Source organism: Lacerta agilis, chromosome 5 (genome assembly GCF_009819535.1).
Source record: "Lacerta agilis isolate rLacAgi1 chromosome 5, rLacAgi1.pri, whole genome shotgun sequence".
In the NCBI taxonomy this organism is placed as follows: Eukaryota; Metazoa; Chordata; class Lepidosauria; order Squamata; family Lacertidae; genus Lacerta; species Lacerta agilis.
The window spans coordinates 45,841,463-45,869,332 of NC_046316.1; the positions used below are offsets into that span (position 1 = coordinate 45,841,463).

A 27,870-nucleotide genomic window follows, 5' to 3' on the forward strand; every position below is an offset into this window, starting at 1 on the left:
TAAAATGACCTTTAGAGAAAGTTAGACTAAGTTCTACCTGAGCAAGACAATAAGAAATAAACAAACATCCAAACCTCTGCTAGAACTTATTAAAAAGGGATCACAGGCTGAAATAAATCTACATTAAACACTAAAAGAGAATGTAGCTAAATATTCATAGAAAATCTCCTTCTGGTAGCACTGACTCATTGTTTCCTTTTCCTGGTTTAAGAAGGGGTCGGGGAAACACACAAGGAACCTAACAGCACTGGGAAATTGCACAGACAAGCACAGAATTGAGATAATAGTGACAAGGTCCACGTTATGTTGAATTGTGTGCTTCTGCCAGAGCTGGTGAAGATAGAATGCAGGCAGGCTTTTAATGCTGAATATGGGAATGGGAACACTGCCAAAAAAAAACCTCTCAGCAAAAAGAAAATGATTTGTTTACAGTTGCTAGACACCCTTGCTAATGAACAGACGAAAGAAAAGATACAATATGTGTTGAGAAAAACAGGTTCCATGTTTTACTAGCAGGAAATGCAGAGGATGATAAATTTAACAACAAAAGCTTACAAAAGCAGCATTTACTCAAATGCTACAAAGGCTTGTTTCTCTGACATTTGAATCAATCCACCATATGTTATTTATTTGACTGGAGATTTTTTTTTGTATAACAGTTTCTGCAACAATAAAAAAGAGACAGTGGTAAATAGCTAATTGTTCCGAGCATTATCTGTTCTTTACTGTAAAGATTTTTAAAACATTCTTTGGTATTTGCTCACTCAAGTCTATATCTATGCAAAATCTGTGGAGGCAAAGTGAATTGTGAGACAGACGAAGGCCCCCACCCCGCAACTACAGAGTGATTATTTTGGGATGAAGGAGAGAACAAAAGAATAAGTTTTGGTTCTCTGTTTCTAGAATTGGGGAAGGATTAGGTTCACTCCACGATTTGGAAAGCTTCTCCCTAGTCTGCTTCTGACGATCAGGCTCGGATCAGAACGTAGACATGTGGCTTAGATCACACATCTACAAACCATTTGAACAGCACGGTTTGATTCAACATATATTTCTTTGTATGAGGTGATCTGAGGGGCTTCCTGGTTCATTCGTTCTTTTAAACGGCTTGCAGCTGCTAGAAAGCATAAGGATTGCTGCACTTGTTGAAAATGTTTTAAGTAAAAAGCCCCTGGAAGCAGCAGTACATTATGATGTTCCAACTGTTCCTTGGTAACTGTATGGAGAAAAAGATCACTAACCTGAGGCACTTATAGGGACATTCTACATGGGGGCAGCCATTTTTCCTTCATACAATTATCCGGGAAGCAGGATTTGCACGCAGCTACAAACAGTTTAAAAGAAAGAACCAGGGGAACCCTTGCCCCACATCATAAATACTGTACTTACAAAACAATTCCCATCAGTTGAAAGCATGGGTTTATTTTAAAGGGTTTTCCCTAAAAACTTGCATGGACTTGGGACAAGTGGACTATTCAAATGCACAGACTGGATTGTGACTTTTGCGTCTATCTCAATAATGCAAGACCCAGATCCCTCCCATTTTATATAACTATGGCTTCCTATTGTCCCAACAGCAGCTGTTATGTTTAGGTTCAGCAACAGCACATGAAGGCAAGTTCAGTTCTTTCTCTGTTTCCATTCCAGGGATCACCATGGATGAGAAGGCAGGACTGTCAGCAAAGAAGGGAAATATGCATGTGACAGCAATGGTTGGAGCTGTTTTGCAGAGGAGGCAGCATTTTATCTCAAATCCCTAATATTTTCTGCTAAGGTAGGGAATCATCTACAGTACCAGTTCTCCCAAGCAGTGCCTCTTTTGAAACAAATAAAGTCATGGAAGTCATGGGCAATAAAGGGAGTGCCATGGTTATAATGGGAACTAAATTTCTTCTTACTAGTAAATCACTATCTGAAAGGCAAAGAACTTCCACCTGTCTGCTAGTATATTGTTTATTCGGAAGTGTTGTATGTGCAGAAAAATAGAATCTCCCCAACTAAAATGATCAAACATGATAAATGTTAAGTTTAAAGGGCATACCATCTGCAGAAATTCAATTTCCGTTTGAAGAGCCTCACAGGCATTTTCCATTTCATCTTCTCTGTAACTCTCCAATTTCTTTTTAAGCCTGTGCCAATATTTAAAAACAAAACACCTGATATGGTGAGGCTGTCAGCTGAATCTTTCTCTTCTTCACAGCAGTCCCAGTTCTTAATTCAACCTTGATCATCCTAGCTGTCTTCCATTAAAAGTCCTGTAAGCTCCCCAACAATGTGTGGATCACATGTCACTATCCAGTTATAAATCAGAGAGACTAAAGTTTGCTAGATTGCTTGATGTGATTTAAACTGCATTACCCAAGACTGTGTAAATCACTGCACAGTACTGGCAATTGTTTAGTGATGTGAAGAAATTAGACAATCTCCGGGAAGAAAATATATCTCCAGAATAAGTGCTGTAAGACAAGCTTAAGACTGTATTTTTTCCCCTCTGTGGGTTGTGTGCATATCATAACCTATGCCGAAATTATATCCTATTCATTCAAAAACTTCATGAATTGAATCTTTGATCCTTGCTTTTTATAAGTTCTTTTGAATCTTGTTCCCAGTGTTGGTGATGTTCTCTGCCTATTGCTTACCTTCTCCAAGGGTTTCAATAATCTCTTTCCCACTGCCAATAGATCGGGTCATTCTTTAACATTTTGTGGAGCATATTTTAAGTCAGGAGTAGCCAATACGGTGCCCTCCAGACACTGTTGTGTTGCAAGTCCCATCAGCCTCAGCCAGCTTGGCCAATAGCCAGGAATGATGGAACTGTAGTCCAAAACATCTGAACACCATCATGTTGGTCACCATGTGTTAAATAATGGATTGCTGGTGGTGCACCTCTCCTCCAATTCACTTTAATGAAATCTATGACATACATTCAAGGTTCTCAACTGCTGAAAAGGGAAAAAGACATCTAGTGTCTAATATTATATCTACATGGATCTTCCGTACCATCTGGATCATGACACTATCAAATATCATTGCTTCTCATAAATTACTATGCTTTTGTGTTCTTTTACAGCAAAAAAATTAGAATCTCATGAAAAGATACTGTGTAGCAACATGCACTGCCTCATGACACAGAAAATGTGTTCCAGATGCTCAAAGATCTATTCCTGCAAATGTGTCAGCACCACAATGCACAAAGGTTATGTCCCACTGTTGTCCCATTTTCCAGAAAAGGGAGAAACATGCATCATGCTCTTTAAGCAGGCAAAATATGAGGAGCTGACCAATATCTTCCATGCCCGGAGACAGACCAATGTCATTTTAATGTTGATTGCTGGAAGAAAATGCTTTAAAAAACAAACAACCCAACACCCAGAAATATACAGGCATCCCTCCCACTTGCACATGATCAACTTGCATGTGATTGTGTATACGTGCAGCACCAGGAAATAATTAGATGATTTAATTCAGTGTTTTTCAACCACTGTTCCGCGGCACACTAGTGTGCCACGAGATGTTGCCTGGTGTGCCGTGGGAAAAATTGAAAAATTACTTTATATATAGTCAATATAGGCACAGAGTTAAATTTATTAACATTTTCTAATGGTGGTGTGCCTTGGGATTTTTTTCATGAAACAAGTGTGCCTTTGCCCAAAAAAGGTTGAAAAACACTGATTTAATTCACACCCTGAAATGGAGGGAAAGAGCTGGAGAGTCCCCGTGGCTTGCAAGGAGACCCTTCCTGGAGCCCAGAGGTCTTCAGTGAGGGAGAAGAGACTGGAGCAGCAGCGGGGCTTTGTTTAGGCTGCTCAGCCTCCCTGCTGAACAGCTGGTGTGTAGGGTACTGCAATAGCAGCCACTTTCCTGAGTATCCTCCTGCCAGCCCCAGAGCTTCAATTTCAGTTGTGGATATTTTTGGTACAGTGTTTTTGATTTTTGGAGAGTAGTATTTTGGAGAGAAAATGGCACAGAGGGCATTTAAAGAGCGTTCCCTAGTTATGCAATGTTCATTTATGCGTGCAGGGCCTTGAAACGTAACCCCCACATATGTGGGAAGTTGTCTGTAGTGCGAATGGGAAAATATGATATAAGAGACAATCTCCCTTTTCAAAGGTTACCATGTGTTTACCCCAGTCCCTCTGCCAAGAAACCCCTCTATGTTGTAGAGAGTGTTCAGGCATTTTCTAGGGTGCACACTCTCAGTTCATGTGGGACACACAATGTTTTACCTAGAACAGTGTTCTCCTACTACTGCAAGTTAAAGTCTATTATTAGTAGTGGCAGGCAAGCGGACATTCACCAATCATCACCTTGAGAAGCCTTCCCCAATGTGGTGCTCTCCAGATGTTTTCGACTCCCATCATCGTTGTTTGTCATCAGGAGGGCATGAAGTTGGGGAAAGTTGTTCCTCAGGAATACCTACTAAATTTCTGAAAACCTTAGGTTCCCTGGAAAATAGCTTCCACATAATGTAGGAAATTGTGCCCTTTGAGACTACGTTGCATTCTTACGGAAACATTAGTAAGAGCTTTCCTTGAAGCGAGGAATTATAGTTACAGAGAGCAGCAAAAGATTCACTTTCCTGTTGGACACCAAAAATGTTTTGCAGAACAATAATCAATACTGCATGCTAGTCAGTTATAGGCTGAGCCTTCTTTAAAATGGAAATAAGTTTGCATTTGACAGTAAGTGCCACATGGGGAATGTTGTCAGCATGGTATGAAGTATATGAAGCATTCTACTAGCACAGAAACAAGTTCCTACTTTAACACCTGCAGAATATTTCATCAATGGCAAAGAAAGAAATTAATACAAAACTTCCAATAAATAAGCTATATTTTGGTGGCAGAAGACTAAAGAAATCTACTGATGTTTGGGGATTGTGGTCTTTATTCTGGCTTGTTCAATGCAGCCTCTGGATTGAAGAACAGGCAGGCAGCTCATTGAGAGTCAGCAGCAATAACAAAAGCAGAGTAGAAATTGTGACTAATATGGGAATGGAAGCTTCTTTATATGGGATGTCTTCTACTTGGGAATGGAAAAGCTCTGAAACCAAGGAGTCCATATACTGAGTACTACCTATTATATTTGCTTAAGTGGATACTTGCTGGACCAAGAAAAAGCTATTTCAGATCTTTTAATGGTCCACAGTATATGCAGCAATAAAGTTATACTGCAGTCCTTGTCATACCTGCCAGAAGATAGTAAAATGGAAGATAAGTATAAAGTTGTGTTAAACCCATTCATGATAATAGAGGAGCAATTTCTGGGGTCACCGTGGTTATTTTGGGATTGCTAAGTGAGCCCATATAGGGAAAGGGTTATATTCTGGTGGTAGTAAATATATCACAGTGTGGAACCTCAACTGAGATTTTATATATATTGAATGTTAAGAAGATTCAGAAGCTTACCTTGTATATAAATAACATTTCATTGCTTAAATATTACTTGGTAATATCTCTTCCACACAAAAGGGTTGTGCTGAACATAATGGCAACATGTAACCTTGAATTAAAAGGAGTAAAAGGAGTACTAACCCAAAACCCAGCTCTATAGTTCCACTTTTTGTCTGCTTTTATTTGAACATGGTGGTCCCTATCACTTGCAAAATTGTCTTTCTTTCTTTCTTTCTTTCTTTCTTTCTTTCACATTTCTTTGTTGACCAGGAACAGATGTATTTTCCTAAGTACAGCTGCATTGTTGTTACATATGTGCCAATTTAAAGAAGAAAAAAGTCTTAAAATGAGCATGTACAATACCCTTGATCTTCCATCACATCATGCATTTTTGCTTTAAAAAAAGGCACAGGCACAAAGCCCCTGAGCCTGATCATATGGTTGTTATTTTTTTGTTGTTTCTGTTATGCACTGCAAACAATAAGATCTGCTAACAAATTCATTTACCTCATGGAAAGATAGTTTCAAGGATGGCAATAATAATAATAATAATAATAATAATAATAATAATAATAATAATAATAATAATAATAATAATAATTTATTTGTACCCCGCCCATCTGGCTGAGTTTCCCCAGCCACTCTGGGCAGCTCCAATACAATACTGCTTTTGGGTCCTGATTTAGCTTAAGCATTTGAGATGGCCACAATACAATTAATGTATCATACACGTCTATGATTTGGTGTACTTTTGCACCTGATCTATTGAGTCAGATAGCACACAGCAGTACTGTACAGCATAAGACAGTCAAACAGCTGTGTAGGACTGGTTCTTTGCTATGGCCAGGCCCAAGGGTCCACACACATCCTTAATAAGAACACAGGACCCCTCCTGGATCAGAACCTGTTTTCTAACAGCAATTCCTTCTTGTCTGTCCCTTGCGCCTGGTGCTTAGAGTCCAGGAATGCCACAAATTTGCAGAGTCTGTTCCAGCGGTAGTGTAGTTCAGACGCACATGCAGGAACATGATTGATGTTGAAGAGGCCAGGAACCACCTTGGCTGTGAATCCTGGAACACCTGCTCCCTGCCTTGCAGGCCTTTTTCCACCCAAGTGAATCCCTGAAAGGCCTGACTACAAAAGCTGAGGCTGCTGAACAGACACTTCAGTGTTGTTGTTGTTGCTGCTGCTGCTGCTGTTGTTGTGGGGTGTTGCTGCGGTTTTTTGTATCTTTGTTTTAGATCTTCTTGTGATTTATGTGGAAATTGTTCTGTTTGGTTGTGTATTTTTTAATGTTTTACTGATTGTTTAGGACTACTTTTGTTATGTTGTAGTTAAGTATTTTTTTAATGTTGTAAGCCACCTTGAGCATAGTTTGAACAGTGGAAAGGCGGCAAACAAATAAAATGTATGTATGTATGTATGTTGCTTTTGCTTGAGCTGTTAAAAGAAATTTCTAATTGCTACTTGCAAAGTGCTCTGAAGCTGTAAGGCACTAGATAAACAATTATGCATTTGGTAGAAACATTTGCTTTTCTCGCTGATTTTTGCGAAAGGCAGCAAAAGACATTCTTGTTGCTTCATGCTCCCATTCGGCTGCTTGATTTATATGGTTAATTCTTTATTTCGTTTTGTTTGAAATAAAAAGCTAGGTAATTTCAATATACCCCAGACCTATCCCTTCAAGAAACAGGGAATGTATCTGAAGTTACAGGCTGCACAATCAATGTTGTGGAGACACTTAAGTAATGAATAAATAATAGAAATTTATCATTAAGTCTGGAGTGAATGAAAATATTTAAAGTTACTGTATACTTAACCAGAAATTTGTGAAAGTGTAACACTGAAGTAATAAAAAGAATATTAACCATATATAAGGTTCACTATTTGATGCACTTTAAATGCAAACTTTAAATGGGATGAAAACATACTATGAATATTTAGCCACTTGTCTGAACAGGACAAAATGCATCTCTGAGCAAAGTTATTAAATGTCAAAGACCTTATTGAGCTAACGTGTGCATACTGTGTTTCAACAGTTTGGTCAATTAGCAACATTATATTATGTATATTTGTTTGTTAATAGTTCCATGGGTTTTAGGTCTGTTTTACCTAATTTTGTTTTACCTAATTTTTTAGGTACACAACTTAGAGAGCTCTTTGACTAAGTGGTTTATAATTATTTCTAAATAAATTAAATTAAAAAAAATCAGCATGAAATAGCTGGACTTGAAACTAAGGATACTGTATTCAATCCAAATACCAGTTAAATGAATGTAGCCTGATACAATCTAAAGAGTATTGCATAACAATGTGAGAGAAAGTGACTTTTAGAACAGTCCTTAACTCCTGGCAACATGGATGTTTCTGTTTCCTGTTCAATGGGAAGAAGAGTTTCTACTAGTTATCTTAATATAATAGCACTGTTCTTACTATCCTTTTAAGGAAAGGAGTAAAGATTCGTTTTAGATTCTTAAAGGGTATAGCTATATTTTAAATGCCTTTCTCCCACCTTGCTTTTCTCTTGGTCAGTTAGTCTCAGCAATCAGCCTAACCATTCAGTAGGACTGGTTTTATTTTTGCTCTGAAAATCTATGCTTCAATAATTGCGTGTAGAGGTCCTCAAGCCCACCCCCAAGTGATTCACACCGGACACAGAAATTTTGTTAAGGTTAATGGCATAAAAATTTGGCCACAACTGTTTTATTAAAATACAACATGTGAGTGGTTGCTTAGGCATTGGTTTGACTATGTCCCATCCAGGGGACAGGCTGACTTCCAACCGCTTGGTGGAAGACAGCAAAGGGGAAAACACTTTGAGGAGAGGATTTGGGGACGGGGCGACCAAGACCCTCCCTCTCCCTTAATGTTCCCAGGGGCCCTTGCGTGGCCCTAACCCATGACCAAGGGACGGACAAGCATGGAGAGCCCCTGGATTCCTTTAACGGAATTCCCTGCGCAGCAGCAGCATTGGAGGGGCAGGCACGGCCAACCACTTCCCCTCCACCAACCAATTGAATAACCAATGCCTAACCACCAACCTTACAGTTGTGACTAATTGCTACGCAGTAGGCGAAACCCAATGGCCAAAGCCAATCTGCCAATTGGGAAAATTCCTACCAGGCCCCTGCCACAAAGCAGACGACCCCATGACAGGCATAGCAAGGTCAAAGCACACACCTATACCGAGGGGGGGACGGGTGGGAGATCCGATGCACTCAGCAAAGGGGGGCAGTTGCTAAGAACGCCCAGCATATATAACCCCTGAGCTGTCTATCAAACTTTGCAACATGCTATTCTCCCCAACAACCCCAACAGCCCCTATCAGCATCCTAGCTATCTAATTAGATCCCGCCCCGCAACTTCAGCAGGGTGTCTTGCTAGGCCCCAACCGCAACACGTGCTCTCTAGGAAGGAGAACACGCTTTACTGTGAGATTTTGGAAGCTTATTTCCAATAAGCTTATTTCCAATAAGATTATTTCCCATACTATATGCATCTCAACCAGCAGAACCATCACTTTTCTGAAAAGTCTCCACAGCAGGATTGGAAGTCTAGAGGAGGACTGTTCTGGCCTAACACATTTAAAAGAGGGTTACAAGCTAATTCTCAGAAACCATTTGCCTTTTTTCAAAGACCTGAAGCTTGTGCCTGCTGATCAAAGGGCTTGAAGGGCTGCAGGGGAGAACTCATGAGCAATTGGTCCTCTATCTCCAAAGCTAATGAAGTGACTATCCACATTCTGGTAATTGTAACAAAGCTCACGAATCGGAAGTGCTCTTCCAGGCACCTTCATCACTGTCCAAAAACTGCTTATGTAGTAGGTATGAGGGAATTGTGCACTAATACATAAATATCAACACAACCCACTATATATTAATATTCCTTAATCCAGCATATAGGCAGCAGGAAGAATGTCCAAAATATTCTATTTGTGAGACATATAAACTGGAGTAATGTTTATGGATAACATTACCAAACTGGCAATACCAGGGCATTCTCATGAAGTCAGAAGTTTGGGAACCTTAACCCTGTTGGTTCAGCCTCTTGTCAGAAGTACACTTTTTTTTTTGTAAGTAAGTAGTACTCTACCTAAGAAGCCTGATATCACTCGTAGACAGAATACTTTCTAATTGAAGAATTTTTGTGAGGCAAAAAAAAACAACATTAACCAAGTGACTAAAGATGCAAGCATCAAACTTCAAAGCTGGAGACAAATATCACTTGTGTTCATACCTACTAAAACTTATGTAAATTGACAGACGAACCGCTCTCCCAAACTATGTTTCCTGTATATGCATTTGTGTAAGGAAAATTACTCCCTAGCAAAATTTCAATGACAGACTTTACCCTAGAGCACATTTTTATTGTTGGATTATAAACCTTGAAATTGGGGTTCATAATAGAAACCCTGACACAATTCTAACTATAATAGCCCCACTGGGCATTGGTATAAAAAGTTTTAAGAAATCAGTTAGCACATTGTCATTACAGAAACTCATTCTGCACCCCCGAGATTACTCCAGAGATGGGTATTTCTTGCTTCTAAAATTTAACATAAAATTAAATTGAACATATTTGTTCAAAACCAACAGAATCATGGCCCTCGGCAATGCACCGTTAATATGAAGGATTTGTTCAGCTCTAGTGGACATATTTCCTGGATGATTTATGTGAATGCAGTGTCATTTGTTCTTTCATGGTTTCAATAATGAGCTTTCTTAGGCTATAATAAGAAATGTAAGAAGCAATCCTAGTTCTTTCAGATTAGTCAAGTAAACAAACGCCTTAACTATTAAATAACACAAAGCAACTTCAAACTATTTCAATATTTCCAGGCTTCTGAAAAGAGTGCAGAAGTTCACACTCTAAAAAGAGAAACCCCTTCTCTAAAATTTCCCTCTGAAATGGACTAACAGAAGAATAATAATGGGGAAAAGCAGAATTCCATTCAAACTTCTAACTGTAAATGAATCCAGTCACCTCATTTTATCTCTGAATAAAAACATGGCTTTAACCTGTTCCTATTGGGGGGGGAGGGGTGATACATAAAAGGCAAATATAAACCGAGGTTCTGCCTTATTAGTATTTGTGCTTTCCCACTAATCTATAATAAATTAATTTTGCATATTTTGATTCTGTCCTCTTTTCACTCTGTTTTTTGTGATTTACAGTTAATAATAATTACATTTTGGTTCACCTGAAATAGGTGGTATATACTGTACTGATAAGATAAAATACATTTCATCTTCTGGGCAATATACTCAAATGCTTTTAAGGAATGCATGTTAGTAGCTGCAACACTGATATACAGATGTTGCACATAGTATGATCTACTACACAATAAGCTTTTAAGGAATGGGAAGCTCTGGGTATTATTGAACTCCAAATCCCATCAACTGCAGCCATGATTAGGGAAGATGCAGGGCAGCTGTAGTGAAGCAACATCTGGAGGATCACAGATTCCCCAACACTATGTTAAGCATTAACTCTCCCCACATGCAGTTAGCATCAATGTGAGTAGGTTTCCTGCAGGGTGTCTAAATTGGCCCTGATTCCAATATGTAAGAAGTAATCCTAGTTCTTTGAGATCTGTCAAGTAAACAAACCCCACAACTGACATATAGGTTTGTGCATGTGAAGGACCTCCAGTACCAGGGCCCTGTGGAGGAAATAATTTACAAACCAGAGAGTCCATGCCAACACCCAGCAAGGAGGACCCACAAATACAAATCAGAATTCTCTCCATTATTTTTCAAGGAGGGAAACTGTGTGAGGTTTGGATGTCAGTGTGGACACCTGGCACATATGGCTGTGAAAATGGGGCTGCTTTGCATGGGATAGCTTTGAACATATTGTGGTGTTGTCTTCACAAATCATATGCCCACTGTAGGACAGGCAAAGCAAATCAGATCATATTATAGGTGTCTCAAGCACTGCTTTATGACACGTTTTCATTTGGCTTTTACACTTCACATCTTAAAGCTCTGTATGTTGTTAAAGCTGTTCTGAAGTTGGTGACTAGCATGCTGAGAATACAGTGAGATTCTGCAATTGATTTTCATGGAAGGAAATGGCACTAGTTTGTCCTGACACATGATCATATAATCCAGTAGGATAATGGGCCTTCTTCAAAGCATGCTACATTCTAGTTTGATGGCTTGGTGGATCTTTGCTGTCAGTGGAGTGCATTTTGTTACTGTAATATTTCTTTCAAACTAGCAGGACACTTCAAAGCATCTGAATCCTCTGCTGTGACACCTAACCTGCCACAACTGGTGTGAAAATGAAAGCATCTTTGTGAAAATGTTGATAATATTGAAACTCTTTTACTACTGTAGGCACTTTTCTCAACAAGGCCTTTTTTAAAGGACCAATTCTTCTTTCATCATTAATTAAAAAACAGATGTGTGTCATTAATATAAATGAGGAAAGGGGAAAACAAAATGCAGGTTTTGCTTCAGAAAATTTGTAAAGAGCAAATTCAAGTTGGTGTGATCTTGCTTCTGGTTATACCCTGGTAACAATGATTTTAATGGAACTGTGGCACAGGATTGTAGCTTAACAGTCCCCATGAAAAATAGCCAGCATTTTTCAGGCAGTCATTCTGCTTCTAATGACTATGCCTTTCTCAAGGTCTAGCTTGCATCTTAGTTCTATAATACAGGAAAAATAGCTCGAGTGTGAAGACCTCAGTCTTCACAGTCAGATCCTGGAAAGAGTCCTGAAGATGACAGCAAACATGGCTGAGTCACTGTTAATTCAAAGGCTTCTCAAGCTGCCGGGTCTTCAATAAACATCATTATCTCTCTTCAAGATGATACAATGTTTTTGTTTTCTTTATTTAGTTACAAAATTAGTAGAAGAAGGGGTTTCAGCTCAGACGCAGTGGCATAGCAACGGGGGGTCAGGTCGCTCCCGGTGCCACGTCTTCAGGGGTGACAAGGCATGCGGTTTGCCGATGGTGGCGCTCCAGCGCCGTGTGGACAGTGCCGGGATCCTCTGCTCGCAGCTGCAACCACAAACAGAGGATCCTCCTTTCATGGCTGTAGCAGCGATGGAGGGATCCCACCGCCGTCCTTGCGGCGCTGGAGCGGCGGCGGCAGGCCGCTGTGTGCAGCGCATGTGCGGCGGCGCTATGTACGATACATAGTGACGCTGCACATGCGCTGTGCGTGGTGGTTTGCTGGTGGCGGCACTCCAGCGCTGTGCAGACGGTGCCGGGATCCTCTGCTCGCAGCTGCAGCCACGAACTGAGTATCCTCCGTTCGGGGCTGTAGCAGCGACGGAGGGATCCAACTGCTGTCCATGCGGCGCTGGCAGACCGCTGTGTTCAGCACATGTGCGGCATTGCTACGTACAATATGTAGCGATGCCGCACATGTGCTGTGCATGCCGGTTTGCCGGAGGTGCCTCTCCAGCACCATGCGGATGGTGCCGGGGTCCTCTGCTCGCGGCTGCAGGCACAAGCGGAGGATCCTCTGTTTGCGGCTGTAGTGGTAATGGAGGGATCCCACTGCCGTCTGTGTGGCGCTGGGGCGGTGGCAGACTGCTGTGTGCAGCGCATGTGCATGGCGGGTTGCCGGTGGCAGCGCTCCAGCACCATGCAGATGGTGCCAGGATTCTTTCCTTGCGGCTGCAGCCGCATGTAAAGGATCCTCCATTCGCAGCTGCGGCCGCGAGTGGAGGATCCCGGCACTGTCCATGAGGCGCTGGAGTGGCACCTCCGGCAACCCGCTATGTAGCACGCATCTGCGGCGTTGCTACGTACAAAATATGCATCGTACATGGCGATGCTGCGCATGCGCGCTGCATAGCAATGCCCCGCCCCCAGGTGCACGTCGTGTTTGCTGCTCTGGGTGCCTGAGCGGCTTCCTACGCCGCTGCTCAGACGTAGATCACATGTACTGTGTATGTTCAAGTCCTATTATTATCTTTATCCTAGACCACTCTGACCTCACTTGACAACCTTTTATTGAATCCTTTGCAGACTAGACAGCTAGGAATAAGCATGGTACATGACCTGCTTGTTTCTTATCTTTGTTACAGCTGCCAGCTACAGACTATGTATGCTGGTGAGCACTGGCTCTGATGCGCCAGAGAGGTTTGTCAGTAGAGGTGCCACAGCCTTCTCCTACCAGGACAGCTGCAGCAAGGTTTCTTCCCATCTCTTAACATCATACGATGCCATGCATGAGACAGGTAAACCCACGAGTTAAACTGAAAAAGATCAACTGGGAGTACAGTCATAAGTCCTTTCCAGCTGATGGTAGAATTTGGTGCTTTTTGAATAGGGTGCCTTTTTCTGTTGCAACAAAATCGAAAATTCTTTCTAGTAGCACCTTAGAGACCAACTGAGTTTGTTCCTGGTATGAGCTTTCGTGTGCATGCACACTTCTTCAGATACACTGAAACAGAAGTCACCAGATCCTTAAATATAGTGGGGGAGTGGGGAGGGGTATTACTCAGAAGGGTGGTGGGAATGGGTGATAGGCTGATAAGTGTGGAAAACCTGTTGACGACTCTAAACGGCTGCAATTAGTCTTGCAGGGAAAGGCAAGGGGTGAGATGGCTAAAGATAGCTTTGTTATGTATAATGAGATAAGAATCCAATGTCTTTGTTCAAACCAGGTTTCTCCATGGTTTTAAGTTTGGTGATTAGTTGCAATTCAGCCACTTCTCTTTCCAGTCTATTTCTGAAATTTCTTTGTATTAAGACAGCTACTTTGAGATCTTTTATAGAATGTCCTGGGAGATTGAAGTGTTCTCCTACTGGTTTCTCTGTCTTGTGATTCCTGATATCAGATTTATGTCCATTTATCCTTTGGCGTAGGGTTTGGCCTGTTTGTCCAATATAGAGAGCTGAAGGGCAGCTTCAGGATGGAGAAGGCTAAAACATCTCTACTGGTGACAAACATCACTGGTCTTTAGGCAGCAGAAAAAAACAGCCTAATTGAAAAAAGGGCTGAATTATAGACAAAAAGAATCAAGAGCGTGCTTAAGACAGATATCCCAATTCTTTTGTTGCAGCCACAGCCTGAATTCGAGCCACACCTGCAGACGGAGAATCTTAAGAATGTGCTCCCAATTCTTTCTTTCAAGGTGACTCACATGAGACTATGTGGTATGATGTCCAAGAAACCTGTGAGAGGTGGGGGACTTTTGAATCTGGCCCACTGGCCAGATCAAGTTCCACATCCCTTCTTCAAAGCTAAGTTGTGGGCGCTGCTCTAAACAGTGGCTTGGCTATGTTCAGCAGCCTGGCTGGCCCTCATTCTCCAAGGGCTTAGCAGACTGCCTAATGGAACATCACAAAATGGTAACATAATTCCCAGAGGAATTTCTATAGTTAAAAAAATAAATAAACTACATCAAATTGGAAGTACTCCCACCTGAAAGGTGTGGTATTTGTCCACCCTCAAAGACTGTACAATCCTGTGAAATAAATAAATAAATAAATAAATAAATAAATAAATAAATAATAAATCATCCGGTCTTGGCTGCACAGCAGTCATGTTAGTGAGGCAGTTTCATTAGCCACACTTTGAAACTAAACTAAGCTGTTCTATATTTAATTAGTTCTGTCTCCAACAAGATTCCAAAGTGTGTATTGTCTTCAAAAAAGAAATAATTAAAAAAAATCGAACAATTTAATCAGTCAACCAACTCCTATGGAAGTGTGTTATTTTCCTGCTGAATTGTCTTCTTGTCAGGCCTATTGATGTTATGCCTCTTTCATTCAGTGTTAAGAGATACATAATGCCAAACAGCTTATCATTTGAAAGAGCAGCCGAAATCCTTTTCCTTCTGGAAACTACCTCTACGCATCAAAAAGTAATCAAAGCTAACTTAAGTATTAGCAACTCTTGGTGCATGTTAGGAAGTATTATCTGCAAGATTACTTTCTTAATCTAGAGATGCAACATGAAACACACCAGGTTCAGTTCTTTGACTAGTTGCTATACAGTACTTGCCTCCTGAATTAAAATTCAAGCCACAGAAGAATTACCAGCATAGCCCACTCCACAAGTGCCAGCAGGTCAACATTCACCCAAACTTCATCCTACTATTCCTTTAACCTCAGTTTACCCAGCCAGGTCACTGGCAGCAAGAGTAGCATCCCAGTCCCACAGCTACCAGAAAAAGAAAGGTAGTTCTCCTCCACTACCAACACCCTTGGCATGCAGTGTACGGGATAAAAGGCCTTCCTGTACTGTTTATTTTAGCAGGGGTTTCAACGCAAACCCCTTCCTAATTCAGGAAGGGGTCTGCATTAAACTGTGGCTAAAACAATGGGTTTTTTTCTGTTTCAGCTGGCAATTGGGGATTAAATCCTGCTGTATAGGCCAGTGCAGCCAGTGCACAAATGAACCCAACTCTTGTCCATTAATGGACATCACCAACTGATGTCAGCAGTGTATCTGAAGAAGTGTGCATGCACACAAAAGCTCATACCAAGAACAAACTTAGTTGGTCTCTAAGGTGCTACTGGAAGGAATTTTTTATTTTATTTTGTTTTGACTATGGCAGACCAACGCGGCTACCTACCTGTAACTGATGTCAGCTGATTTGACAAGTGGGTGTGGTTTTGGGAAAATCATCTTGTGAACCACATTGGAACCTCTGATGGGCCAACACTGGCTTGTGGGATGGAGGCTCCCTACCCCTGCACTATTCTATGCCCCTTGAAGCCGCTTGAATGCTCTTCTTTCTCAAACTGAGTTTACAAGAAACCCGATGCTTTGCACTACAGCCAAAGGAGCAGAGCAGGACACAACACTGATTGGCTGACCCTTATGTCAATCATGCAGTCACACACACCTCCTTCTCTAAGCAGTTTTTCAAGTGCCAAAAAATGCCTGGGTTTTAAATAAGTAAACAAAATGCTTAACAATTCACTTTAAATCCAGGTAAGTATGTAAGGGGCTTTGTAAAAGACACAAAGTGGACAGTTTTCCTGAAGCTCAAAGAGGAAGAGGTAATCATTATTTGATTTCTAGTCTGTATGTGCAGTTTGAAAAGGCAGGAAGAAGCACAGTTCACTCCTGTATACAGCTCTTGCATGCAGGTCAGGAACATCACCATTGCCCAGAAAATAAGGTTTAATCCCTGAGCCCTCAATGGCTGTGAAAAGCGAATGTCAAAACATTCCTATTAGTAACAGGCTATCCCAGTTACATGGATATCTTGCCACTGCTCTATGAACTGTTGACTAAGCATCTATCTTTTTTGGGTTAAGGGTACTTCCTGTTTGAATACAGGAAGAGGCCTTTGCTGAAGAGGTATCAAGATTTGGCTAATACTGCCACAGATGACCAAGTTCAGTAGATAATATGGGGAACCCAGAAATAATAAACTAGTATGGTGTTTATCTTTGTTGTGATATGTTATCTACAATTATTAATGCTGTTCCTTTATTCAATCCGTACAAAATAAAATGTGAGCAGTCATAGGCTAACTAAATTTTGTTGAGTTGGACAGTCCTTGCCTACTTGCCTTTACACTATTCAGTAGCAGGGCAGGAGCATTTTAATTGAAATCAATAGGGCTTAAATTAAACACCTTCACAGACCTTTGAAGGGCTTGGGTAAGGAGGTGCATACTGATGCTTCAATCTTAGATTACGAAAATACAACATACATGTGTAAAATCTTGAATAATGGTGCACTCATCCAGTTGTGCCTCTGAAGTAAGCCCAAGGTGTAAAATAGCAGATTTCCCAAAAGTGCAATCTTTGACATGGTAGTAGCACTTTGGCTTCTGGTGTTCATCATATGATTTGCAAAATAAATAACTATATTTATCAATAAATCTTGACAATTCTTTATAATTATTTTGCATCATATTCAGCAAACAGGCAGAACCGTATTGCATTACTTTTCATATTAACATCAACACTTTTTTCATTTTAAAAAACAAACATACATTGCACTGTTTAAATATCTTACTGATTCAAATAAGGTTATAATTCTGCACCCACTTACCTTAGGAATACAGGAAGGTGCCTTAAGCTGAGTCAGACTATTGGTTCATCCAGCTGATTGGCTGAGGCTCTCCAGGGTTTCAGTCAAGAGTTTTCCCCAGCTTTACCTGGATATGCTGGAACTGAACATGGGATCTCTTGCATGCAAGACTCATGCTCTACCATTGAGCTACTGCCCTTCCCTAAAGGGAGCTTACTTTGAGTAGACATGCAAAGGATTGTGCTGTCATTTGCAAACCCATGTACACAAACCCATGTACACTAACTAACCTTGATCTTCAGCACTTTTATATTCATAGTAAACACCACTTACCTAATCATGCTGTATTGAATGTTAAATGACACTGCAATAGCAAGATACTCCAGTAGAAGTGTATTATTCAGAAGGAAGATGACAACCTCATACATCAGAAAAGCTAATGTACCATAATAGAATAAATAATGCAAAAGCAAGCTGTAGTGTGCTGTACCACATCAGCTTATGGATCTGCAACTAGTATTATCATTTAAAGTCCCCTTTTGATGTATGTTTCATACATACGGTTTTGCTCCTACACACAAATTCTGAAGCAAAACATTTCATTTAGAAGATTGTGTTCATGCTTCAACTCCACTTGAAGAGAAGGAAAGGGGCTTGCTTTACCCCTTTAAAATTATTCATTCCCTATGGAAAAGGTGCCAGGTTTAGGGAATGACTGAGCCTTCTTTTGCTCTCCATGATGTTTCCTCACATACAGTCACTTGCATAAACACAAATGTCATATCAACCAGATTCATGTCGTTATTTTGCTTCATTATGAACACATGTTAGCTAAAACAAAATTCATCTCAGATCTATGCATTTTAGCAGGATACCTTTACCTTGCACATTCTGGATCTGTCTGTGGTTTTTCAGAAATTTTAATTTTTTCTGTTTCTAAACACTTTGTGGTGTTTTTAGCTTCTCTTGTTTCTTCTTCAAGATCTGAAAAAGAAACAATACCTTTCTATTATGATTTTATAATATAGTACTTTATTATACAATGGAACTGTAAGGAAGGACTGTAGTATGTATGTATGTATGTATGTATGTACAGTATGTATGTATGTGGGCTGTAGTATGTATGTAGCTGAGCACCTACTGAAGGTCCTGCTTTCAGTCCTTGGTATCTCCAGCTAAGGATGGGAGAGACCCCTGTCCGAAACCCTGGGGAGGAACTGCCAGTCAACTCAGTCAATACTGAGCCAGATGGACCAATGGTCTGCCTTAGTCTAAGGCAACTTTCTATGTTTCTCAGTTGCTTTGCTGCACATTAAAAGAACCAATTATTTCAGTATAAACTGAAAAAATAAAAAATTCCTTATAAAAAAAAATAAAAGAACCAATTATTAGAATGAAAAATTTGGATTATAGTTTTATGACATAAAAAAAATTCAGCTGTATTTAAGACATTCCCATTCTTACAAGTGATTTAAGTATTTAAGACATTCTTATGTGATCATGTATCAAAAGTACGTGAATACTGAAGGCTGGAAAACAACAAATAATATGCAGGTGCATGGGAGAACTGCATGAAAGCCAAAGCTTCATTAGTGGGACTTGGTGTAGCAGGTCCTATTGCACAAGATATAAGATGTGGAATGATTCCTGCATTGCAGGCAGTTGGACTAGATGACCCTTGGGGGTCCTTCCAATGCTACAATTCTATGACTGTATTATTTTTAAACAAAGCCTTGGATCCAATGCAGTCTGAATTGCTAAAGCTGCAAATAAGGGCAGAAAATGTTTTAAATCCATATGCCCTGATTAACATTAACTTAAAAACTATTAAGTCCATGATATAGATATAAACATTCATCTGTCGTTGAATGTTTTTTGATCAGAATCATTTATCAAATGTACCGGTACTCACACTATGTCTGAACATCAAATCAGGTGGTGATCTGTCGGAATACGCTGCGCGGATCCGCCATGGGATCCACATTTATTTAGTTGTTTAATAAGGTTTTTCGGGAACTACTTTTGGTATTGTTACGCACAAAAGCGAAAGCGAAAGTAAGAATGGATAGTTTGGTTCACTTATAAGATTACTCCGCCTTTATTTTATAGTTCCGGTCATGTTCAAAGTTATTAATGGGCGTTAAACTTGCTTCCCGCCTTTTTGGAGGGCAGCAACAGTGATTTTATTGGCTGAGACATTGCTCATGATGTCACGTTTGTTCCTAAATAAAAGGCTGAGGCTCCCCGCTTAGGCACGTTTTTATCGTTTTGCTTTAGTTGGGTTTTAGTTGAAGTCAAGTTTAGTTTAAGGGTATTGGGAGCGGGCTGGACGGGTTGGATGGGTTTTTCCTTTTAGTTAGAGTTAGATCGCGGAAGATCATTCGGTTTAGCTTTAGTTAGGTTTCTTTAGGTTTTAGCATAGGGCTAGACTCGCGGAAGATATTTCGGTTTTAGGTTTATTTAGTTAGCCTCGCGGAAGATCGGGCGCGCAGGGACGTTAAGCTTAGGGGAACTTAGCTTAGGGGACGAGCCTACGCGGGTTCTGCCAAAGCCACTAAAGTTATAACTGGTGTCTGTCTTCCTTTGGGGTATTTAAGGGGAGTGAAAGGTTTAAAGTAAAATTTTATTTTCCTTAAGCTGGTCCATCTATTCAGAGTCAGGGAATATTCTTTATTTTCACGAGGCAATACTTAAACTAGAAGGCAATTAAGAACTCATGCACCTTCGGAGTCGTCAACCGGCTTACTCAAGATCCTTCAGACTGTGAGACTTGGCCGGCGCCCGTGCTCAAAAGCACGCGGAACGCTGGCCGCTTTCCCCGCTACTGGTACCTCGTGCATGAGCAACCCAAGCTTGTGCGCGAGGAGCTCCAGCAACCAAACCCCGACAGTGATCAAGTGAACAAAATACCTTTGAGTTTTCTCTTAAAAGTACACAAATCCTTCTTCAGTTCATTCTTCTGCAGCTGAAACATTTTTAACTGAATATTTTCATGTTTCATTAACTCTATTTCTAAGAAAGTGATAATTTTAAAATTAGGTTAAAGATTTAAGCTTCACCACATAACCAAAACAACTCTTCTCTAGATGTTTTGAAAAAATAATTACACACACACACACACATACACTGCATTTAATAATCCCATATGGAATTACCTTTTATGTAGTGACTGACTGTAGTTACATAAAACTATGTAAGTTTTAACCATTGCACAGAAATATTAGTAATTCTGGATGACATCCAATGTCATGCAAGTGGAATTCTTCCCCTCCCTACTGTAGCCCTCTGCCCAGCAACAAAAAATTCTTCTCCAGAAAGCCCCCTAAATCTCTGGAGATTTTGGAAATATACTGGGTGGAGGCATGGTAGCTTCAGGAAAAGGGGGGAATTCATTCTGCCAATGGTGTTCATTCCAGTGGTGGACAGATATCATTAGACTTCTGTTGTTGATGATGTTGTTGTTGCCAGCAGGCTTGGGCTCTATTTGTGTGGAAAGGCAGAATATAATGTATAAATTTAATTTAGTCCTAAGTGTGAACATGTCTTTTTTAGTTTATTAGAAACTAGGGTATTTATTATCAACAACAAAATTACTCAACATACTGTTTGTCAAAAGTAAGAGCTGCAAATGCAAGCAAAGCTAACAAAATTTATTTGTATGATGGCAACAGCTGTGCAGTATACAATCACTGTAGTTTATGTGTTTTGTTGGAGAGCTAACAGCTTTCTATTTGTTCGGGAGCTAATAGCACAGTTTGAACTGTTCAATGTTGTATTAACTACTGCTGGTTCTCATTCTTTCCTTCTAAAGCTTCTTGAATTCTTGAGTACCTTATACTAAGAAGGCAAGATAAAATCATCAGGTGAACTGTTACCATAATCCAATAAACTGTCCACGAGAGCCTGGCAAATTGTGATACATTGTTCTACATTGGCACAATCCAGCAGGGGGGAAATGTTTTACTGTTGGAGAACAATGGTGAGTGATTCAACATTTTTTTTTTTTTGTATAACAGCACAATGATCCTGTGAGTGTCTAAGCATCTTAAATAAAGATTATGACTGAATGGGTGAGAATTACAGTGTTTGTATTGTACCTAGTACTGTTGGGAAAGGGTACTTCTTTAGGAGCTTCTATGCAATGCATTAATGGGCTGAACCAAAGTTCTTCAAAAATTCTACTTGCATTTTTTGTTAAATCATTACATTAAAAATACATTTTAAAAAACAGGCAAAGTTGGCAGCAGTGTCAAAACAGAAGCATAACAATTATTGTTATGTAGATTATTTCTAATAATTTCCGCCCTCCCATCCCCAGGTGGGCGGGGTTTGCGGCACCGGGCAGGATCGTGCATACTGTCACATACTATTACTTAAGGAAGCAATGGTCAGCTACAGGGGGCTAAGCAGTGACAGTGGCTTTTGCAGTAGCAGGAATAGGTTTGGCAGCAACTCCCAAAGAAACAACATGCGACAGTCACCTCCAGGCTTGACTACTGTAACTCGCTTTATGCAGGGCTGCCTTTGAGACTGTCCCAGAAACTGCAGCAGGTGCAGAAGGCTGCAGCGAGGCTCCTCACAGGGATCTTGCCATGGGAGCATATTCATACAGTGCTTTACCAGCTGCACTGGCTCCTGGTGGAGTACTGGGTCAGGTTCAAGGTGCTGGTTCTGACCTTTAAAGCCCTATGCAGCTTAGGACCCTCGTACTTATGGGACCGCCTCTCCTGGTATGCCCCACAGAGGAACTTAAGGTCCACAAATAACAATAGTTTAAGGGTCCCGGGCCCAAAAGAAGCCAGATTATCCTCCACAAGGGCCAGGGCTTTTTCAGTGTTGGCTCCAACCTGGTGGAATACTCTGTTCCATGAGACTAGGGCCCTGCAGGACCTGACCTCCTTCCGCAGGGCCTGTAAAACAGAGTTATTCAGCCTGGCCTTTAATCTAGCCTGATCCCCTATTCCTTTTCCCCTTCCCTTTTTCTGAAGAAACCCTTCTGTGTCCCTACATTAAAATTCCTCCCTGGTCTCCCTACTGGCCTAGCATGACTAACCTGGCCAGTTAGCTCTGGGGATCCCACTGATGTTTGTTTTTATGCTGTTTTTTAGCTTTTTTAAAGTTGTTTTAATCACTGTCTTATATTTGTTGTTAGCCACCCTGAGCTCGGTCTTTGGATTGGGAAGGGCGGGGTAGAAATAAAAATTTATTATTATTATTAACAACAGTGGCAGATTCTACTACTGTATTTTTGTGATTGTTTGCTGCCTTAGACTCATATGTGAGGACAGGCAGAATATTATAATGTAGAAGGTGAAGACGTCTTCTTGGGTGGGGGGGGGAGAGAACAGGATTTTGTGCATTTGTTAGAAAAGATAAACTATAGAAGTTGGGCTTTTGATTTGCTAGCAACACATGTAATTACAGTTCATGGATGAAAAATGCAAAGGCATTTTTAATTCAGTGTTATCTATGCTAGCTAAAGCTCAAACTGGCTTGCAATAAATATTTGCAATGTCTGATGTTTAGTAGTGAAAAACAGAAAACTGTATACAACTATTCTCTTCAATCTTTAGCAGTGACTCATGGATGGGATCGCGACTGGGGCAAGGACAGGTAAGAGTCTTATCTCTGACCTCCTGTCATGTTCAGTAATCTTAATATGTTAGAGTACCATGCAGCTAATGTTTCCTACAACAAGGAACATGCTTGGTGCTCCAGTATAGCATGCTGTTATTCACTCTAGGAAAATCATTACCTTACAATTTAATAGGACTTTTCAGCTTGGAAGAAAATTGTGAAATTGTAGTGTCATGGAACTGCAACATAGTCATTTATATTCTCAGATAGTCCAAGATAAAATAATTAAATTCAAGACATACCATTTCTCAAAACATTTTCTTTTCCCTCTAATTCACATATTTCAGCCTTGACTCTCTTTTTAATTAAAAGCTCCCTTTTGGATGTTAACCCATATTCACTGTTGAACTCTGTAATTTCCTTCAAAAATCTCTCATCTTCTATGGCAATTTTTTTCTTTGTACCCATCTAATGATGACATAAAATAAAATAACACAAAGAAAGAAAGAAAGAAAGAAAGAAAGAAAGAGAGAAAGACTTTGTTAAAATACAATAGAAAACTATATATGAATACTATATATGAAAATTATATATGAATGTATGTTTAGAGACATGTAAAAGACTACCTGTTATTTATTCTAAGTATTTAGAATCAACCCAGGGTGCAAATATGCAAAATGTAAACCAACATTAAACAATAAAATCAAAACAATATAAAATAAAGCAAAGATTTCAATTACAAACAAAACCACCAACAGCAACAAAAATTCTAATGCCCAATGTACGTTTGATTAAAGACATATGTTTGATGTTTGATTTGACTACAGGAAATACAGGAACTTCTTCATTCACAAAGATTTTTTGTGAACGTACACGTTGTAAACATTCACACTCTGAATGTGCTATGGAAATGAATGAAACATGCATTTTCCTAACATCTACTATAACGTGTCCACTTATGCTGGGCTCGAAGACTCTGAACTCTCCCTCCAATAATGCCTTTATCTGAATATTTCAGTGTCATGTTCCTGCCTGTGAACTTTTTCTATAATTAAGCATACTTAATGTAAGGTATTTGTCTTGCCCTCCACCAACATGGTCTGAAAAGTTCCTTCTGTTATGATCTCAGCTGCTCCTGCCAATCAGGTGATGTTATGAGGTGGTTATACAATGTAAGATAACACATGGTGTTCAGGAGACTCTTGCAAGAAGCACATGACTAATCAAAACATGAATTTGTGGACCCCCTTATTTTTTTTTGTAACATATATGGCATGAAGACAGTGCATTAATTTCTGTGCCGTGCTTGTGTGGGTTTTTTTTTTTATACAGCCATACTGGCCTTGAAAGTTGCCAGAGAGAAAAGAGCTGCTAGAAGCTTCATTTTACAGATTGCAAATGGAGGTTTGGGCTTCTTATGATGAAGAAGGGCCGAAAAGGTGTAAAGCAAGATGCTTTCTGATTGAAAAGAAATAGATGCTTAATGTTTGAAATTTAACAGTGGAAACCTATACATATCTACTCATTGAGTACCGGTAAGTCTCATTTGGACAGTGTTCTCGAAGTGACTGGCATGAGTTTGGCCAAACTGCGGGAGGCAGTGGAGGATAGGGGTGCCTGGCGTGCTCTGGTCCATGGGGTCACGAAGAGTCGGACACGACTGAATGACTGAACAACAACAAGTCTCATTGGGCTGCATTGGGCTTACTCCTGCTTGGACCAAATCCTTAGTTAGTAAATATTAACAACTCTTGACAAATCTCAAGGAATTGAAAAAGGTGAGTTCTTTGGGGTCATTTGGATTCCTAGTATCACTTTGTGTGCATGGATCTCCTCATTCTGCCCACTGAAAAGGCTGTCAGGCAGGACACCTACCAACAGTAGCCCTTTGGAAAGCCCCCTTTCCAGAGGTGTGGAGGGGCTGAGCCAGCCTGGGGGCTGCTAGATCTTTATCCGGCACCAGTGCTGTCAGTTGGCAGCACCAATGTGGGCCCAAACAGCACACCAGCTGCAAGGCTGGCTCAGCTCAGAGAACATTTTTGCCTGCTGTTTGCCTTCTGCCCCAGAGGGCCTGAGGAATGAGGCTGTGAATGTATATGGTTGGGCCACTACAGAGGTTTGGATTGTTCAGCTACTTATTGCCAAAACCCATTGAAAGCTATGGGAGAACTTTGTTACAATGAACTTGTTCTGCTGCTTTCAACATACAGTGGTGCCCCGCTAGACGAAAATAATTCATTCTACGAGTGTCTTCGTAAAGCGAATTTTTCGTCTAGCGAAGCGGCAATGCAGTGCGGAGGTTTTCGCGCCGAAAAAAAATTTCTCGTCTTGCGAGGCAGCCCCATTGACTTTTTCGTCTTGCAGGGCAGCCTTCCGCTAGCGAATGCTGTTCGTCTAGTGAGTTTTTCGTCTAGCGAGGCATTCGTCTAGCGGGGCACCACTGTATTAAAAAAAAAAAAAAAAACCTGAGCTGGACTGGGGGCAAAGATCCTGGGCCTTTTCTGTTCAAATATCAGGTCATGTACAATTTAGCTAATGGTGGGTGTCAAAAGGTTGAAGATTTCTGGTCTAGAACAGTCTCACTGGGAACATACAAAGGTTTCAAGCAGAATACTCTTCTGATTAAGAAGTTCAGCTTTCTGGCTTTCTAAGCCCTCTTCTCTTTTCTTCAAAAGCTCCAAGTCTAATAGCTTTCCAGATAGCAATTGAGCCTGTAAAAAAAAACAAATTTTAAAGAGTCATTAAAAAATCCTGAGTGCAGTTGCAGTTATACAAAGTTATTTTATATATGCAGGGCCCTTTGCATCAGAACTCTAGCAATGTGAGGTCTTCAGAAACTATATTCTTTATACTGTTCTGTGATTTAATTAACCATACAAAAGCAGTAGTGGCTGGTTTCAAGGAACAGCACCATGGATTCACTCTCACCCCAGACAGCATTGGTATAGGGCAGGGTGGCAAAGAGGTTAGGGTTGTGCAAACACACTTGTAGGCCCACCAGGTTCTGTCTGGACAGCTATGACCTGACCACTGCATAAGTTTTGTTTCTAAAATTGTTTCTAAATTTAGAATTTGTTTTTAAATCAGGTTGTGGGTGCTCAGTTTTACCTGACCAAAGGGTTCCCTCACTACTGATACAAACTTGGCATTATTGCTGCCACCATCAGAGGCCAAAGCAATGGGGAACAACAGGGAATCTAAATTAAAAGTTCCCAATATTTTAACCTCTAGAAGAATACAGTGTCCCCAAACGTCCCTTAGGATATCTTCCTCGTGTGACTGCAACCAAGGACTAAACTCTCAGAAGCACCTCCATCATAAAAGAATTGCAACACAGGAGAGTTTTCTTCTCCCTTTCCTTCATTTATTCTTTACAGCAGCATAATAAGTAGGCATGTTCAAATAGCATAAAACAAAAAAACAAACAATGAAACCGCACAAGCTGGGTCTTTTAAAAAAGGATTAAAGTTTACTGAGTACATGTTTATATAACTACAAAATAACAAATGAAAAGTTCACAAGTTAATGGCAAGCTCTCCTCTTTCCTGCATTTGACATTCCCCCTCCCCTTCCCAACCAACCCCTCCATTCTTACAAAGAGTCTGCTTATTTACCTTGGCAACTGAGAATTTACTTCCTCAGGCCACACTGAAGTGTTTGGGGGTTGGGCATCTTAGTTATTCCCAATACAGTATCTGAGTCCTCAGGAGGGTAATCCAGATCAGCGATGTTGTGAGTGTGACTAGGCAAACACTCCTGTTTGCATCTTACAGTTGCATGTACAACCAATGCAGGCATGTGCACATGATTCTTGAATAGGCTTGCACCTCTCTCTTCTTCTACTAAGCACAGAATGGAGTATGTCACTCCTCCATATTGTGCAAAAGATAAAATTAATCGCACTGCCTGGGGGAAATGCTAGTAGTACCCTGGATAATGTAGATGCTCTTTTGCTGCTTTGCATGGGCACCCTCCACTCTCTGCTGAGCAGCAGAAGTGAGACCTCCTAAAACAACACAGGAGACCCTCTGCGCCCAAGAAGAGTCATTGAAGGCACATATCTACACAGCGATCTGTGCCTTCTAAGGCTCCTGCAATTAACTGTTCATGAAGTGGCTGCCCCTTTCTGCAGGAATATTGGAAATGAAAGAGTAAGCTGGTAGAGAAGAGATAGTGATCTCTCCCTCAACCATCACACCCCACTGCAATACTGGCTGCTGAGAAAGGGGTTTTCTGGCTGGCCAGCCAGACTATTCAGTGGATCTTCAGTATGGGACTGCTCCCTAAACTACCTATTCAATATAGTCTTTAGAACAGCATTTTTGAAAAGGAAGCATTGAACCTTGAAAGGCAAAATGCTATAATTCAAGTTCTAATTACATGCTACCTAGTTTTTCAGAACACACCAAAAAATTATATTTCCTGGGAGCATTTCCTTGACCACAAGCAGTCTCTGTGAAATAGATGTCAAAACATCTTTGAACTCTGAGGTTCAGCTACACAAGTTTTTTTATAGGTTTTTTAAAAAGTTTTTTTGCTGTGCCCTTATATTTACAGATATGAGACTGTGCAAATTCCAAGACATATAAAAATGTGGAATAAAACTTATAGGAATTTGGAAAAGGAACTTATGTGAGTAACATTGCTCAGTGCTTAATATATTTTACAATAGAGATCTTCAGAGAGACTGGCATAAGGTTATGTTTCTGTACTCGGGGGGGGGGGGAGATAAGTCATGCCAATTTTAATAGCATTCAGTATTTATTTCATCCAGTGAAGGCAATGCGTATTGGCTTTTCCTACACTTGTAAGGTGTAGTCTTAAAAGAAAACCTGATACTAACTAAACATGCAAGTTAATAGGCATTGACCTTCATGTAATTAATTCTATGGGTTTAAAGCTTTAATTGCTTTAGGAACGCTTTTCCAGTTTTTCTC

General features: G+C 40.4%; 1 protein-coding gene across 1 annotated transcript in view; it reads right to left on the bottom strand.

Moving 5' to 3' along the window:
- Positions 1-493: 493 nt before the first annotated feature.
- The window catches only part of CCDC172 (coiled-coil domain containing 172), a 33,281-nt gene continuing 5,904 nt past the window's right edge, over positions 494-27,870 (bottom strand). The window contains exons 3-8 of the mRNA XM_033149566.1: positions 25,528-25,644; positions 23,236-23,401; positions 20,267-20,368; positions 18,238-18,340; positions 2,042-2,129; positions 494-662 (exon numbers count right to left, since the gene is read on the bottom strand). Of these exons, the coding sequence (XP_033005457.1) occupies positions 627-662; positions 2,042-2,129; positions 18,238-18,340; positions 20,267-20,368; positions 23,236-23,401; positions 25,528-25,644 (612 nt within the window). The 3' untranslated portion in view covers positions 494-626. The remainder of the gene's footprint in view (positions 663-2,041; positions 2,130-18,237; positions 18,341-20,266; positions 20,369-23,235; positions 23,402-25,527; positions 25,645-27,870) is intronic.